Below are 14,369 nucleotides of genomic sequence, written 5' to 3'. Positions count from 1 at the left end.
CTGTCAACATAATGGCAAAGCCGAGCAACGAAGCATCATATTCCAATATCACAGATTTTTAAATAAGGATGCACCATAAGAGAGGCTTTACCTTCAAAGGATTCCTTGTACTGGACAATGTTTGGATGGCTCATGTTAGCCAGAACTGCCACCTCTTTACGCGATTCTTGTCTTTCTTTGTTTGACATCTGATGAGAAAGATAACACTGCATTTCTATATAAAGGAAGATATCCCACCAAATATCACATCTCATATTCAGGGTTATAATGACTGAAATACCAATTACCGTTGACATGAGAAGTCTATGAAAGAGAAGGGATCTACTCACCCTGGAGATGCCAATCTCCTTGATAACATATTGTCGGCCATCTGTCCTTGACTTGACCAGGATGGCTTTTCCAAAGGATCCCTCCCCAATCTTCTTCAGCCTCTCATATTTATCCATGTCTGATCAAATCACTTCTCATGCTGAGCCCGGGCAAAACACATGGACATAAGATTATCAGTAAAACAGTACTAGGATTTTTCAAAATTAACAGTATGTAGTATAGTAAAATATATAAGTCAACCAAATATATTGTCTGATAGCACTAGAGCAACCAATTTACATGTATCCCTTTAATATTTCTATAGGTGTGGTATTTTAAAAGTCACATTCAGCTGTCATCCATTCACAGTGCCAGTAGGAATTATTAAACCAACTCAAGCAGTGCACCTCCTGATGAGTCAAAGGTTAATATTTTTTCACACAGAATCCAGCAGCATGCTGGGAATCACTATAACTACCACCTGGCTTAGATGAAGCAAAGGCAGACATGCATTAAGAGACAAACTAGTGGGACGAAAATAAAACATAACAGCAATGCAGCCCTGGACGAATGCAAAAATCATGCCAATATAAAAGCAAAAGCCAGACACTGTACGAGGGCTTATGAATTAAATATGACATGTCAGGAGAAATTACCCACCACACTTTAAAGGGGGTAAGAGATTGTCCAAAGAGATGGGATAAAACAAAGAATCAGACAGATGGAGAGAGGACCTCAAGATAGCAATAAATTAGATTAACAACCTGATGAAAGCTCTTTCATTCAATAATTGTGAAGTAAAACATAGAAACTAACAAGATATACGTTTAAATAACAAACCAGAACAAAAACAGAGACAATACCTGAGATCTGGACTGACTTAGTTTAACAATTACAATATTAGTCCTTTACAATCAAAATTTTTAATGCTGCTTTATGCTATGTGAATAAAAGCATCATTACACTGCAAAGTTTCAACAGCATCAGTTAATGTCTCATTCAGCGGGGCCTTGAAAGGGTCGCTGTCCAAACTAAGTATAATGAGCTACTAAAAGCGTGCTAATGAAAACTGCGAAGAGAAATTAGCAGTCTCATTGACATTCCGCGAAATGACACTGACAGTCAGTTAAAGCATAGCGCTGCAATATGTTTTAGGTAAAAGACAGAATTTGGCAAACCAAATCAGTTCTTACCTTCTATATTGAGAATAGTCAGCGAGCACTGGCAGCATCAGAACAGCTCACTTGAAGATTTTCTCTTGTGGGCGGTCTCATGTGTGCAGACGGCACACGCTGACTGAGAGGAGCGATTTGATTGGTCCGCTTTCACGTCGAGTCTCAGATGATAGGGTGAAGAACATGTCAGTCACGACCCATGACCGGTAGGTTTGTCTGTCAATGTTTGGCGCAAAATTCCCCCCTAGCAACCGTCACCGGTTGGTACACGGTAATGGAGCCACTATAGAGAATCTATGCCACTATCCGCTTTCATGGCCTTAACTTTTTGAAAATGAACAGACAAAAGGATTAACAGATTCTGGTGCACAGCATTTGTGATGTATAAAGCATGTTGAATTTTTTTTTTTTAAGTTTAGATTTTTGTGTGTGTGTATTTTTACATATTTATTTTCTATTTTCATATTATTATTATACAAATTATTATTATTTATATTTTGTAGATATTTTAGACCAGGTTATTTTTATTCTATATATTTTAAACATTAATTAATGAATTATTTTTTCAATCTCACCTATGTTTTGAGATTTTGTACAACCGATTTCTTTACAGTGCATTTGTCTCCACCTATCGGCTGACCGTGCGCAGTGCAGTCAATATGGCGGCATCCATTCTGTACCTAAGTTTCACATTTAGCAACACAATTGGACCTGAATGAGAAAGAACGCGTGTATGAAATCGATATTTAACGTGAGTTCGATGTCTTGTCGTCTAAAAGTCTAAATCCATCTGTAACTGTGCAATCATTTAACAATGTCGCCATATACTGTATTAAATAAAGGCTGGTTGCATTAGTTATCAATCTGCAATGAACCAATAAGTGTCGTATTAGCGCTAAGGGATGTTGCTCATTTTCAGTGACTTTTGAGTGAACTTAATTAATCTTTGATTTACATTGCTGTATCAATAAATTTATGACAGATATGCCTACTACCTTACACAAAGTACTGTGGCAGTTATACTTAAAATACTTTTAATTATTGCATTTATGAATACCACGGTACTTACATGTCCAAAAAACTGACATTAAGTTATGATTTTTACTGTAGAGATGGTAATAATGTAGTGCTCAGTGGTTATCATATTCATATACCATATATTTACAGATATTTACTCCAAGGTACTTAAAATATCATCAATGTAATCAAATGCATAGTTTCTTTATAACCATTTCTTTTCACTAAGGCAGTCACTGTTTTCAGTTGTATTTTCACCTTTACTCAATCAATATCTGATTTCTGGCCAGCAGTCATCATTCAGCACTGTTTTTTCTGTTGTAGGGTCGTGATGTCCAGACTGGCAGTAGTGTTCGGAGGTTCTCGTGGCATTGGGCGAGCAGTTTCTCAGCTGCTGGCACAGAGGGGTCATAGGGTTGTGGTGTTGTCCAGGAACAAGGAGGCTTCAAAGGCTACTGCTGAATCTCTCCCTGGAGGTGAATCAGTGAATACAATGTATCATTTTGAATTACTTGCTGCGGTTCGTTGATGAAAATTCTATTGCTTCAGTTTGGCAATGTAGTCATCATACACCTTCAGGCCTTTTTTTACTTAAATGTAAGTGTTGTTTACAGTATTCATCTATCAAAGAGCACAATCAAAACTATTTTGTAACCAGATAGGCCGATGCATGCAATTACAAAGTCTTATTCTTAAGTTGCATTAAAATATATGTTATAGTTCTGGAGTATATATTTAATTTCAGAAAAACATTTGAGTCTTAGTTGTGATGTTTCTAAAGAAGAAGATGTTCAGAGAGCATTTGAGACCATCAGTAAGAACTGTGGCACTGTGGGATACCTGGTTAACGCGGCTGGCATCAACAGGTCAGAAAGTCTATAAAGCAATGATGCAGATAATGTATTATGTGTTATTGAATAAACAGATCAGTTTCTGTCGCCAAAAAGAAATGATGATAATAAAAATAGCGGATTCTTACAAATAAAAGACTGCTGTATTGTAATATATTATTTAATTTGTATTTAGAGATGCATTGTTACTGAGGAGTAAATCTGAAGACATGCTGTCTGTTCTGCACACTAACCTACTGGGCTCAATGCTCACGTGCAGAGGTGCTCTACGGAGCATGCTCAGCCACGGAGGAGCTATTGTCAACATTGGTGAGCTATTTCTCTTTATTCCACTACCTTATGATCTTCATATCTATTATTTCAAAGCAGTGTCACGGAGAGTAAGCTGGAGTCTGGAGAAAATGGGAAAATTCACCCTCCCGGCAGCTGGACAATTTGGGTTTATTTAATCACCACTAGATGGCGCAAAAACTCCAGATTTGAAATACAGTAGTATTGCTAGTTCAGCATCATAATGTAGTTCTTACACTTGTCAAATTCTGTCAGTAACTGTCTGATCAGTCCTATTTTATCTGGACATTATGTAATATGGTAAATTAGAATTTCTAACGGGTGTAATTAAAATAAAAACTTTTTTTACATGATAAAGAGTTAGAAATGTTTATTTAGCATCAATGAAACAGTGTACAAACCTCCTATAAGATATGAATGTTAACCTCATAAAGCCTGACAAAATAATAGTAAGAGAAATCTAACTTTTTCAAATTATATATATATAAGTCGTCACTCTGTTTCTCCTAATAATATGTCTGATATTTAAATACTTAGTTTTTTGATCAAAGTTCGGTAGTTTTAATTTAATTTTTGCAATACAATGATTAGCATTAAGAAATGTACAAATAATTTTTTTTCAAAAGTCTGATGTTAAAATTAGTCAAATATACATGATTATTTCTAAAAAAAAAATAATAATAATAATAATAATAAAATAAAGTATGTATAATGAAGTAAACCTAAGTTGCTTTAGTACAGTAAGTGATTATCTTGAAATATTGCTAACAATATAAAAGTTATTCCTTTGTTTACTTAAAAAAAAAAATCATTTTTAGATTTCACAGCAAAAAGACACATGTACAATAAACTGTTAGTAGAATACTAAAGGCCTTTTACTTGCTAAAAAAGTATAAACTATCAATCAGTTGGCAGAAGGCATGTGGTAGATTTGTGTATAGCATGTTTGTGCTTGAAATGAAATTTGCTTGTCAAGTATGATACAGTACGGTTTATAGGGTTAATGATGCGTTTCCTCAGGCTCTGTGGTGGGTGTGAAGGGTAACTCCGGTCAGTGTGTGTACAGTGCCAGTAAAGCTGGACTGGAAGGATTCACACGCTCCCTAGCAAAAGAAGTTTCTACCCGGAATATACGAGTAAACTTGGTGGCTCCAGGTTGGTTGTCCTCCTTTTCTCTTACTTCTACTAGTTCTTTGCCTATTAACCTGCATATTATCTGTCATAAGAATGCCGCTGAGAATTCATCTCACTCTCCCCTCTCAGGATTCATTCAGACGGACATGACGGAAGGGCTGGAGAAGGAAGCAGCAACGAGGAGAATTCCACTGGGCCGTTTTGGGGAACCTGCAGAGGTGGCCCAGGCTGTCCTTTTCCTCCTGGAGTCCCCTTACATCACAGGACAGGTTCTGCTCGTGGATGGAGGACTACGACTGGCGTTGTAATGATTCCTGCCAGCTGACTGTCACTGAAGTGTCAAAATGCATATATATTTTGCTGATAAAACACAATGGGTCTCATTTGCTAGTAATTGCATGGATTATTTCATATTTGAAGTTCTCATGAAAAATCTCTGCCCAATTCACAACACATGCACATGAATTTGTTCTTAATCTCATTCTAATGTTAGTGAATTTGGAGTACTCCAAATGAGCGGCCGTGTGCACGAGGTTAGTCATTTGCATAACACACGCCCATACCATCTCCATATAAGGGCTTTCCGCACAACTTGCCCATTAGAGCTTTTCGTCATTGTCGTCATACATGTGCCGCTCTCTGCAGACGCTCTCGTCAGATCCTCGAGCAACGGCAAGTGTGTCATTCTCAAAACCAGTTCAAAGACAATAAACACCTTTTATACAGTCATGTTAAGATGAAATAGAACTTCATAACACGATTATAAGGCCACACAGTGAATGTGCTTTTTGCTTGCATGTGGTTTCAGTTGCTCCTACATTTTTATTTTTTGGTAAATTTAGAATACATTTTAGTATCAAAGTTGTGAATTGTGATTTGTTGGTGAAAACAAACATGTAAACTGCACATAAGGCAGTTTTTGCATGACTTCTAAATCTAATTATAAAATTATATTTTTACTTCAGTTCGTTGTTGAAATGTAATCATTTACACATTGGCTGTCATTTTCATTTATTTAAACATACATTAAATAAGACATCACTAACAAGTTTGGTAAAATTGAATGAAAATGAATACATAGGCTAATATAGTGCATACATTTAGTGAAAGAGTAAATTTCTCTGACAAGCTGTGGACTCGACTGAGGTAAATGCGACTTGACACGGCGTTTACAAGCTGTTATTGACATCTTTCCGCTGTTGAAACACTGATTGAACGATTACACAAGATATTATACGTTTCAATAAGTTGTACTGTTTCTTTCAACATACCTTCAGATGTTCATTCATGTTTATTCCGTGACTAGTATTAAAGAGGAAGAATGATCACGTTCACTCGCACTCCAGCTTAAAATTTGGCACCTGTACAGTGATCTGTCACATCATGGCATTTTTCGTTTGAATTTCGCTATAAAGTAGACAATTTAAAAGATGACACTTTGTTTATTATCGAAAGTAACAAAATGTAGATCCACGTTCGGTACGCCATGAGAGCGTCACATTTTTTTGAATAACGTTACACCCCTATATTATTAATCATCTCCCCATGACCCCATTGCTCCATGGAAATCTGAGTCACGCAAAACATTGTGTAAGAGTAGTTTTGGCCCATCTGGATTGGATTAATGTTATTTTTAGCTCATTGGAGTTTTTGGGTTATGGTTGCATGTTCCATTCTTGGGATGACAGAGGTCACAGGTCAACATGTGGAGGATATGACTAGCTTTGTGATGTCATACTTATTTTCAGCATCCAAATAAGCTATGCTAATATTACACTTACAGATGAGCCGAACCCCTCAACCCCTTTACAGCCCTCTAAACAATTAGGTTTAGAAAAAAAAAAATCAAATGTAAAATCTGGCTCTCTCACCACATCAAAGTACAGATCCCCAAAAAGCACATTCAACTTTATTGAGAGATGTTTTTGCCAAGAAGCATTTGGACTCAACCCAGGCAGACTCAATACTTTCAGAGACATTTATTTATTGTACTATTCATAAACCAGAAGAGAATAAGGAGAACAGTCCGTATACAGGCACAGATTGGCTTGGAAAACAGAAAATACTGCAGAATAAGAGCCTCCTAAAATCTGACTAATTTGTAGAATAAACAGCTGTGTAAGAAAGAACATATGCAATCACAGGCTTACATGTATACATTATGCTATATTTTTTGTATATATGTTGCAAGTGTGTGTGTGTGTGAGAGATGATGGCTAAACTTGAACTCCCAAATGAGTATTTGATACTCAACAGATGAGAGCAAATGTTGAGAGGACACCAATATCATTACAAATGTGTGTTAAGACACAATAGAATGCTTTTTTTTTTTTTCTTGAAAAAGCCAATTAAATATAAATCAACAAATCCGTGCTGCAAATATCACATTTCGTGTAACGTTTCTGTAATTCCAAACCTGAAAACTGAAGCCTACCTGTCAAAGAATTACCATCTGCTCATTCCATGCACCACCATCATTAAAATCTCACTCATGTAAATCCACAATCAATCCCATTTCTCACAAACATCCACCAATTCTGCTTCCTATATTTCCATCATAAGCATTCCTCCTCACTCTCGCTTCCACAAACATCTGTCCAAATCTGTCAGCCAGCCAAAACTTGCAAAAATCTCATCACACATGTTAATGACGTATCAGTCTCCGCTTTTACTCTCCTAAAAAAAAAAAAAAAAAAAAACGAACGAACAAAAAGACGGGGTGGGAAAAGGTCATTAAGGCCCGGCCTTGTGGGACATCTCTGGATTGTAGTTCCAGACGCAGCTTCTATCTACGGCAGTGTGCATCCGATCAATGTGTGGGATCTCGAGGACCCTGAAGCTCCAGGGACGATGGGGTCCATGGAGTTTCAGGTGTGCCCGCATCTTTCCAAAGCCCTGTTCCCTACTTCCAGAGAACCACCCAAAAAAAATCCTATTTCCTGTGCCGGAGAAGAAAACATTTCCTCCAGCGCTTCATAAATATATTTAATCTAAGGTAATATAACTACATACATAAAAAGTGTTACATGTTGGCACCGTAGTAACATGCACAGCTAGATGCTATTTATTTGAATAAATGTTTTTTATTTTTATTTTTTTTAAAGTTAATTTAAAATTAAATATTTCTTAGGCACTTGTGAAAATCTAGAGATGAAAAACAAGGTGATCATCGGTATACTACCTCCTTCCTCAAAGCCGTGCTGGTGTGTGTATGTATATGTTAAGTGCGCCAGCGAACCATTAAGTCTGTTTATGACCTCACTTAAGCGCCCACATCACTTCCCTTCAGGAAACAACTGAAATAAAAGCATAGTGAATGGTCTAGTCCTCCTCGGGCAGAGAAGTGATAATACCAAGAATCAAAATCTCTGAGGAAATGCTGAGCAGCTTCCTCCCTTGCCATTCAAAGTCATTTCATCACTTTTTCATAGAGAAAGAGGATCTTGAAGAGCAAGAGGATGTTGTTGGGAAATGGGTGGGGATTATGGAGTATGCTGGATCAAGGGATCAGGGTTCGAAGGTCAGATCCTCCATGCTAGTCTCTACAGGTCGTCACTCTCCACTAGAGCGCCAGGAGGAAGAGGATTGGAGTCTGGGAAGAAGGCTGCCTTCACATCCAGACCCCGTTCTGTCAGAGCGGCGTAGCGGCTCGTCGATGGACGCACCTTCTTGGGCTTCGGGGTGTGAGTTTGCTGCCACTGGGCTGAGGGAAGGAAAGGGCAAGGATGAACACGGTTTCTCAGAAGAAATCACAGGATGTAATATTGATGTCTACATAATGAATGTAGTTCCTCAATTACAAAAACATATGGAGACTTTTCTTGTATAAGAAAGAATGTTACATTATATAACAGTACAAAAAAAAAAAAGTCAAATATGTAGTATATAAATAAATCTGAGCTGATTTGAGGTCAAATAATGTAGTTGTTCATACTGAGGTGTGTCCACTTACAGCACATAAAAAGTTTATTTTCTGGAATATTTAGAGAATGTATTTGGGAAATATGCTGAAATATGAAGGCGTCTGATGTTATTTGTTAATGTTTGTGTTACATATGCAAATCTATAATGCATATAAAACTCGATATGTATAATATATTGTTATATAGTTTACTGGCTGATATATGAGAGTTTTTTTTCCCCCAAAATGAATATTAATTTTTCATATTGTACATATTATGATACCCATATTCACTTGAATAATTTTAGCTTTTAGTGTTTTATTTTTAATATATTAAAACATACATTATTTATTAAAGATGCATGGATATATCGGCCGATAAAAGCAAATCTTCACACTATAGTTTAAAAACAGCCGATAATCAGGGCTGATATAACCTGTCAATCAAAAGAGGGCAGGAAAATACACTGCATTTGGGTTTTTTTATGAAGAAAATGCTAAGAAACCAGTTTGATGTTCAATAGTAATAGTAATTATATGAATTAATAACATTCAGGAAGGTAATTTCATCTTCAGAATTTTGTTAATGTGTGTTAATATTAATTTGAGTAATGTGTTTGTTTATAACTGATGATAAAATGGAGAGAATAAAGTGTGCATTGCATTTCTTTCAAAATATAATTAAAAATATAATGATCAATAATTAATTATAATAAAATTATCAATTTAAAGAAGGTATAAAAAGGCAGAACCCCTAAATTATCGGTATCGGCAAATATCACTCTGAATATTTGGTAATCAGTGGAGAAATTTAGCATCAGTGCATCTCTATTATATATTATTTATTGATTATCAGCTATAAAATAAAAATAATTATTGACTTATTGGTTTTAATATTGGTAATTTGATTTAAGACTAATAACGGGGTATCAGATCTGGTTCTGTACCAAAGCCAAAAATGTTAGTGTTGAGCCAACTCTAGTTCCAATTCATCCCAGACTGGATACATTTTAAGTTTTAATCATGGTGTGATGGGGATTATAACATTCAGTGTTAATTCACACCCCTCCTGTGATTATAAACACTTTCATAAGACTCCAGTACACAGGCTGCCAGCCCATTGTTGCTTTAACCTTAGGTTATGCATCTGTATTGTTAAACCTGTTGTTGATGGCAAACACACAGCACTGGCTGATGGGATTGCTATGGGAACAGCACTGGGCGGAGGAAGGGAGTGTGCTTTTATTGGACAGATTAAATACGATTTCTTTCTCAGTCTGAAGCAACTTATGCAAGCACATCGATCAGATAAACCACTTAAAACTACTTAGTCTGTATTTAGTGTATTTTGGTCCTTCACCAATCATAACTCAGCATTGTTACATGAAATCCTAAGATCCGTTTCCACCGTGTGTTTACACTAACCGTGTACATCGAGACGTGCTGTACTGGAGATGATGCCAGCTTCATTCTTAGCTGAAACCGTGTACCAGCCTGCGTCTTCCTTCAGAGCCGGTTGGATGATCATACAGAGGTAACCAAAGTTGTCCTGGTGCATGCTGGGAAATGGAATTGAAAATCAGAATGAGCAAGTAGCAACAATATTTAGTTTCGAACAAAGGATTATAATGAGATCAATTCAAGCCCGTTTATTCATGTTGCATGAGCATATTAATTTGATTTGAATCCTCATGAGTAAACCTCACCCACAAACAATGTGGCTGGAGACTTTACAGCTTGTGACTAACTGTTCTTGTCCTTCTGAGGTGGTGTAGACGGTAGCGTCTGTGGTGGGACGGTAGTGTCTGTGGTGGGGTTACTGTGTGTTTGTTTCTTTTACAAGGCCCTTTTCATCTGTATGTGTGTGTAGATATAGCAGCTTTAAAAAACAGCTCGCAACTGCTACTATACAGACATATGGTGCACAGTGAGTAGAAAGTTGCTTTAAAGGGTAAGTTCACCCAAAAATGAAAATTCGGTCATTAATTACTCACCCTGATGTCGTTCCAAACCTGTAAGACCTTTGTTCATCTTCAGAACACGAATTAAGATATTTTTGATGAAATCTGATGGCTTAGTGCAGCCAGCACTTCATTGCCAGCAAGACAATTTACACTTTCAATGCCCAGAAAGCTACTAGAGACGCATTTAAAACAGTTCACGTGACTACAGTGGTTTAACCTTAATGGTATAAAAAAAAAACAAAAAAAAAAAAAAAACAACTTTATTCAACAATATCTCGTGAAACATCGCTTCATGAAGCTTGGAAGCTTTATGAATATTTTGTTTCGAATCAGTGGTTCGGAGCGTGTATCAAACTGCCAAAGTCACGCCCCCCAGTGGTGAACCACTTAAATTTCAAAGTTTCATGAAATCGCCCATCACTAGATATTGTTAAATAAAGTCGTTATTTTGTTTTTTTGGCACACAGAAAGTATTCTTGTCACTTCATAACATTAAGGTTGAACCACTGTAGTCACATGAACTGTTTCATCAGATTTCATCAAAAATATCTTAATTTGTGTTCCGAAGATGAACGAAGGTCTTACGGGTTTGGAACGACATGAGGGTGAGTAATTAATGACAGAATTTATTTTTGGGTGAACTAACTCTTTAAAATGTATCTATGAGGTCAATAGTATTCAACAGGCAAGCTCATTACTTATTAAAATAAGGAAAACTTTATTGATGATTAACGATTTAAACGTCATTTTAATCTCCTGAAAGCGATCTATACTTTCTGGTCCGGTTAATGTAGTATAACACAAAACTGATGAATGAAATTACTTGGGGGTTTTAAAATATGTTCTCATTTATTATTACTTATTTATATTGGGAGTTTCTGTAGTTTGATCAGTGGAATGGTAGCAGGAGGGCTGTGATTGGCCGAGATCTCCTACCTTATCCTGTCTGTGTTGTGAGTTAAGGACTCGTTCTCTTTCTTCCAGAAGATCTGTGGGAATGGGACTCCAGACACACGGCACTCTAGACGCACTGGGTGACCTTCAGCGACACTTGTGTTCTGGAGTTTCTCAATGAAACACGGGGCTTTATGCATCTCTTTGGCTGAAAAAGAAAGAGAAGTAACAAGAAAAAAATGATTATGCATGTAACTTTCATGAAAACTATTTTATATAAAAAAAAATAAAAAAAAAATTGTGTAGATTTGTTTAAAAATATTTTCTATAAAAATATAATATTTATACATATTAAAAATGTTATGCATTTTACATTCTTAACTGCATTTTATACACATTTAGTAGTAGGATTTTAAAGGAATTAATACTTCTATTCAGCAAGGATGCATTACATTGACCAAAAGTGACAGACATTTATAATATTTCATAAGTTTTTTTCTTTTTCCCCCCTCAAATAATTGCTGTTCTTTTGAACTTTATATACAATCAAAGAATCCTAGAAAAATGTATCATGGTTTCCACAAAAAAACATCAATGCAGCACAAATGTTTTCAACTTTTATAATAAGAACCAAATCAGAGACAGAAACTTCAGCTTTGCCATTAGAGGAACAAATTGCATTTTAAAATATATTAAAAGAGTTATTTTAAATTGCAATATTTCACATCATTATTGTTTTTACTGTATTCTTTATTAAATAAATGCAGCCTTGGTGAGCATGAGACTTCTTATAAAAACATTTTTGAAAAATATTACCAACCACAAAATTTCAAAGGTATTGAAATAATTTGGTCCCACTTTATATTAAGTGGCCTTAACTACAATGTACTTACATTTAAATTAATGATTTGATACAATGCACTCATTGTGTACATACATATGTTTACACTGTACTTATATTTGAAAAACACCTGCATGTAATTACATCTGTAATTAATTTCTGTTGTTTTATAATTATACTGTTGACCCATCCCTTATATCTTACCCCTACCCTTAAACCTACCCATACCACCAAAGCTTTCCCTAACCTTACCCGTATCCCAATTCAATAGCAGAAAAAGTGTTTTGCAATTCAATATGAACCCAATAAGTACATTTTACTTATTTTTGATGTAAGTACATAGTTGTTAAGGCCACTTAATATAAAGTGGGACCTAATTTTATATTATAATTTTCTGTTCGCCCCACATAGCATCTCATTTTCTCTATCATCTTGTTATTTTTATTTATATTATCATTTTATCAGAAATTACAATACTTCTTAGTATAGTGTCTTGTATCCCCAGTTGGTTGTGTACCTGCAACAATAAGCTCTAGGTTGAATGAGTTCTGTCCAGCCCTGTTGCTGGCGATGCACGTGTAAACTCCTGCATCTCTGCTAGTGACAGGCTCGATGACCAATGAGTGAACTCCGTTCTCCCTCACCAGCATCTTGTGGGAGGAGTCTGGACGGATGGTCTGACCATTCAGCTGCCAGATGAGGTCAGGCGTTGGCAGACCACTTACCTAGGTTTTGGAAAAAAAAAAAAAAAAAAAAAAAAAAAAGTCAAATCAAATGTTTTCAGTTTAATGAATTCTCTCCTACATTATCTTTGCTATAAGTGCAATTGCCCTTTTAAAGCATTTTCAAACCAATCCCTGTGCGCCTGGTCGGTGGCGTCTCTATGTGTGTGGTTCTCATGGGAAATGGGTTTGCGCACAATGCCTGGGATCTGTTTTCAACAACTCTCACATTCCTGAGAAACACAACACCTGCCTCACCTGAAGGTGTGCCAGCATCAGACCACCAGTGAATGTGCCTGCTGTGTGTTTATGTTTACACGCACGGGGCCAAGAGCGGTGGATTGACTGAGATGCTCGTTTATCCATCTGGGTTTTTTGTGATGTTCCTGAGAACGCTCATGACATTTGCGCACACACTGCTCAAGTGCCGTTCCCCTGAGTGTGCATATTCCCCACGTGATGCTTACACCGTCCATCATGCATCTCACTACAGCCAACTTGAGTGTTTTCATGACTTTTATTGAAAGAACAGGCTGTATAAGTGAAAAAGCAGAAAACGCAAACTGGAAAAAAAAAAAAAAGCACTTTGATTTTAGACCTACTGAACTGCATCTAGGGACATTTGTGGCCTGGAACGTTTAGAAAGCCTCAAAGCCAGAGTAAAAAAAAAAAAAAAAAAATCAGCTCTATAAATACCATTGACATTAAGGGCTCTGTGCATGAGTGCATTACTGATCAGGGTCTTTTTATAGCGTGTGAATCCCTCTATGGCACAGTGAGCCTTTATTCTGACATATGCAGTTCACAGCCAGACACGGACAGCGGTACGGAAGAAGAATGTAATACTACAGTTAGACGACAACATGAGAGAAAGAAAGACCAGATAAGAGGTACTGTAGAATGTATCCAAACTAGGGAGGAAAAAAAAGTGAGAGCAGCCTGAAACCATTTCAAATTTAATTTTGTGTTCTTTTAACAAACGGTCACTGAAAGGATAAGAAAATGTCAAACTGAGCAGCTAAATATTATATGAATGGTTTATTTTTTAAATTCATCTTGTATGAGGTTTCGTATGAAGCTTTCTTTTTAGAAAGAAGTTGGTAACAATTTCGATGGTCCACTTTAGACATTCTACTAACTATTAACTTTGCAATTACATGTCAACTAACTCTCATTAGAGTATTTAATAGAATGTCTGCTTAATATCTGCTTTATTTTGATGCTCCCTCAAATATGGCATGAGAAAGGCGGCAAATGAAGAGAAACAAAG

The 14,369-nt window shown here is 36.3% G+C and overlaps 3 protein-coding genes across 13 annotated transcripts in view; 1 reads left to right on the top strand and 2 right to left on the bottom strand.

Annotated features, from left to right (window-relative positions):
* Nucleotides 1-1,558, bottom strand: part of nek1 (NIMA-related kinase 1) — a 50,011-nt gene extending 48,453 nt beyond the window's left edge. For 4 of the 5 annotated variants that reach the window (XM_067382965.1, XM_067382961.1, XM_067382962.1 and 1 more), the window contains exons 1-3: nt 1,503-1,558; nt 330-469; nt 92-188 (exon numbers count right to left, since the gene is read on the bottom strand). In XM_067382965.1, the coding sequence (XP_067239066.1) occupies nt 92-188; nt 330-446 (214 nt within the window). In that variant the 5' untranslated portion in view covers nt 447-469; nt 1,503-1,558. Of the gene's footprint in view, nt 1-91; nt 215-329; nt 470-1,502 lie in introns of those variants that run through there. The other variant, XM_067382964.1, reaches the window with a different exon arrangement.
* A 213-nt stretch (nt 1,559-1,771) lies between these two features.
* Nucleotides 1,772-5,728, top strand: cbr4 (carbonyl reductase 4). 2 transcript variants are annotated; one of them, XM_067383735.1, is made up of 7 exons: nt 1,772-1,866; nt 2,098-2,235; nt 2,826-2,977; nt 3,247-3,367; nt 3,528-3,661; nt 4,664-4,798; nt 4,907-5,728. In XM_067383735.1, exons 3-7 carry the CDS (start codon nt 2,833-2,835, stop codon nt 5,083-5,085), a joined length of 714 nt encoding a protein of 237 aa, XP_067239836.1. In that variant the 5' UTR covers nt 1,772-1,866; nt 2,098-2,235; nt 2,826-2,832; the 3' UTR covers nt 5,086-5,728. The 2 variants fall into 2 exon arrangements, with proteins under 2 accessions (XP_067239836.1, XP_067239837.1); XM_067383736.1 differs by lacking the exons at nt 1,772-1,866; nt 2,098-2,235 and having other exon boundaries at nt 2,832-2,977; nt 4,664-5,728.
* Nucleotides 5,729-6,758: 1,030 nt separating this feature from the next.
* palld (palladin, cytoskeletal associated protein) overlaps nt 6,759-14,369 on the bottom strand; it is a 114,412-nt gene continuing 106,801 nt past the window's right edge. Inside the window, exons 19-22 of one of the 6 annotated variants that reach the window (XM_067383732.1) lie at nt 12,895-13,102; nt 11,579-11,744; nt 10,104-10,237; nt 6,759-8,480 (exon numbers count right to left, since the gene is read on the bottom strand). In XM_067383732.1, the coding sequence (XP_067239833.1) occupies nt 8,320-8,480; nt 10,104-10,237; nt 11,579-11,744; nt 12,895-13,102 (669 nt within the window). In that variant the 3' untranslated portion in view covers nt 6,759-8,319. The remainder of the gene's footprint in view (nt 8,481-10,103; nt 10,238-11,578; nt 11,745-12,894; nt 13,103-14,369) is intronic. The other 5 variants (XM_067383728.1, XM_067383730.1, XM_067383733.1 and 2 more) reach the window with 5 other exon arrangements.

The sequence above is a fragment of the Chanodichthys erythropterus genome, chromosome 4, assembly GCF_024489055.1.
Source record: "Chanodichthys erythropterus isolate Z2021 chromosome 4, ASM2448905v1, whole genome shotgun sequence".
NCBI lineage: Eukaryota > Metazoa > Chordata > Actinopteri > Cypriniformes > Xenocyprididae > Chanodichthys > Chanodichthys erythropterus.
The sequence above is the reverse complement of the archived record's forward strand: the minus strand, read 5'-3'. Positions and strand labels throughout refer to the sequence as shown.

Excerpts from the sequence above, each read along its gene's own strand:
- cbr4 (XM_067383736.1), top strand. The coding sequence starts at position 2,833 with ATGTCCAGACTGGCAGTAGTGTTCGGAGGTTCTCGTGGCATTGGGCGA. Across the intron at positions 2,978-3,246 it reads TGCTGAATCTCTCCCTGGAG|AAAAACATTTGAGTCTTAGT; the intron begins GTGAATCAGTGA and ends ATTTAATTTCAG. Across the intron at positions 3,368-3,527 it reads AACGCGGCTGGCATCAACAG|AGATGCATTGTTACTGAGGA; the intron begins GTCAGAAAGTCT and ends ATTTGTATTTAG.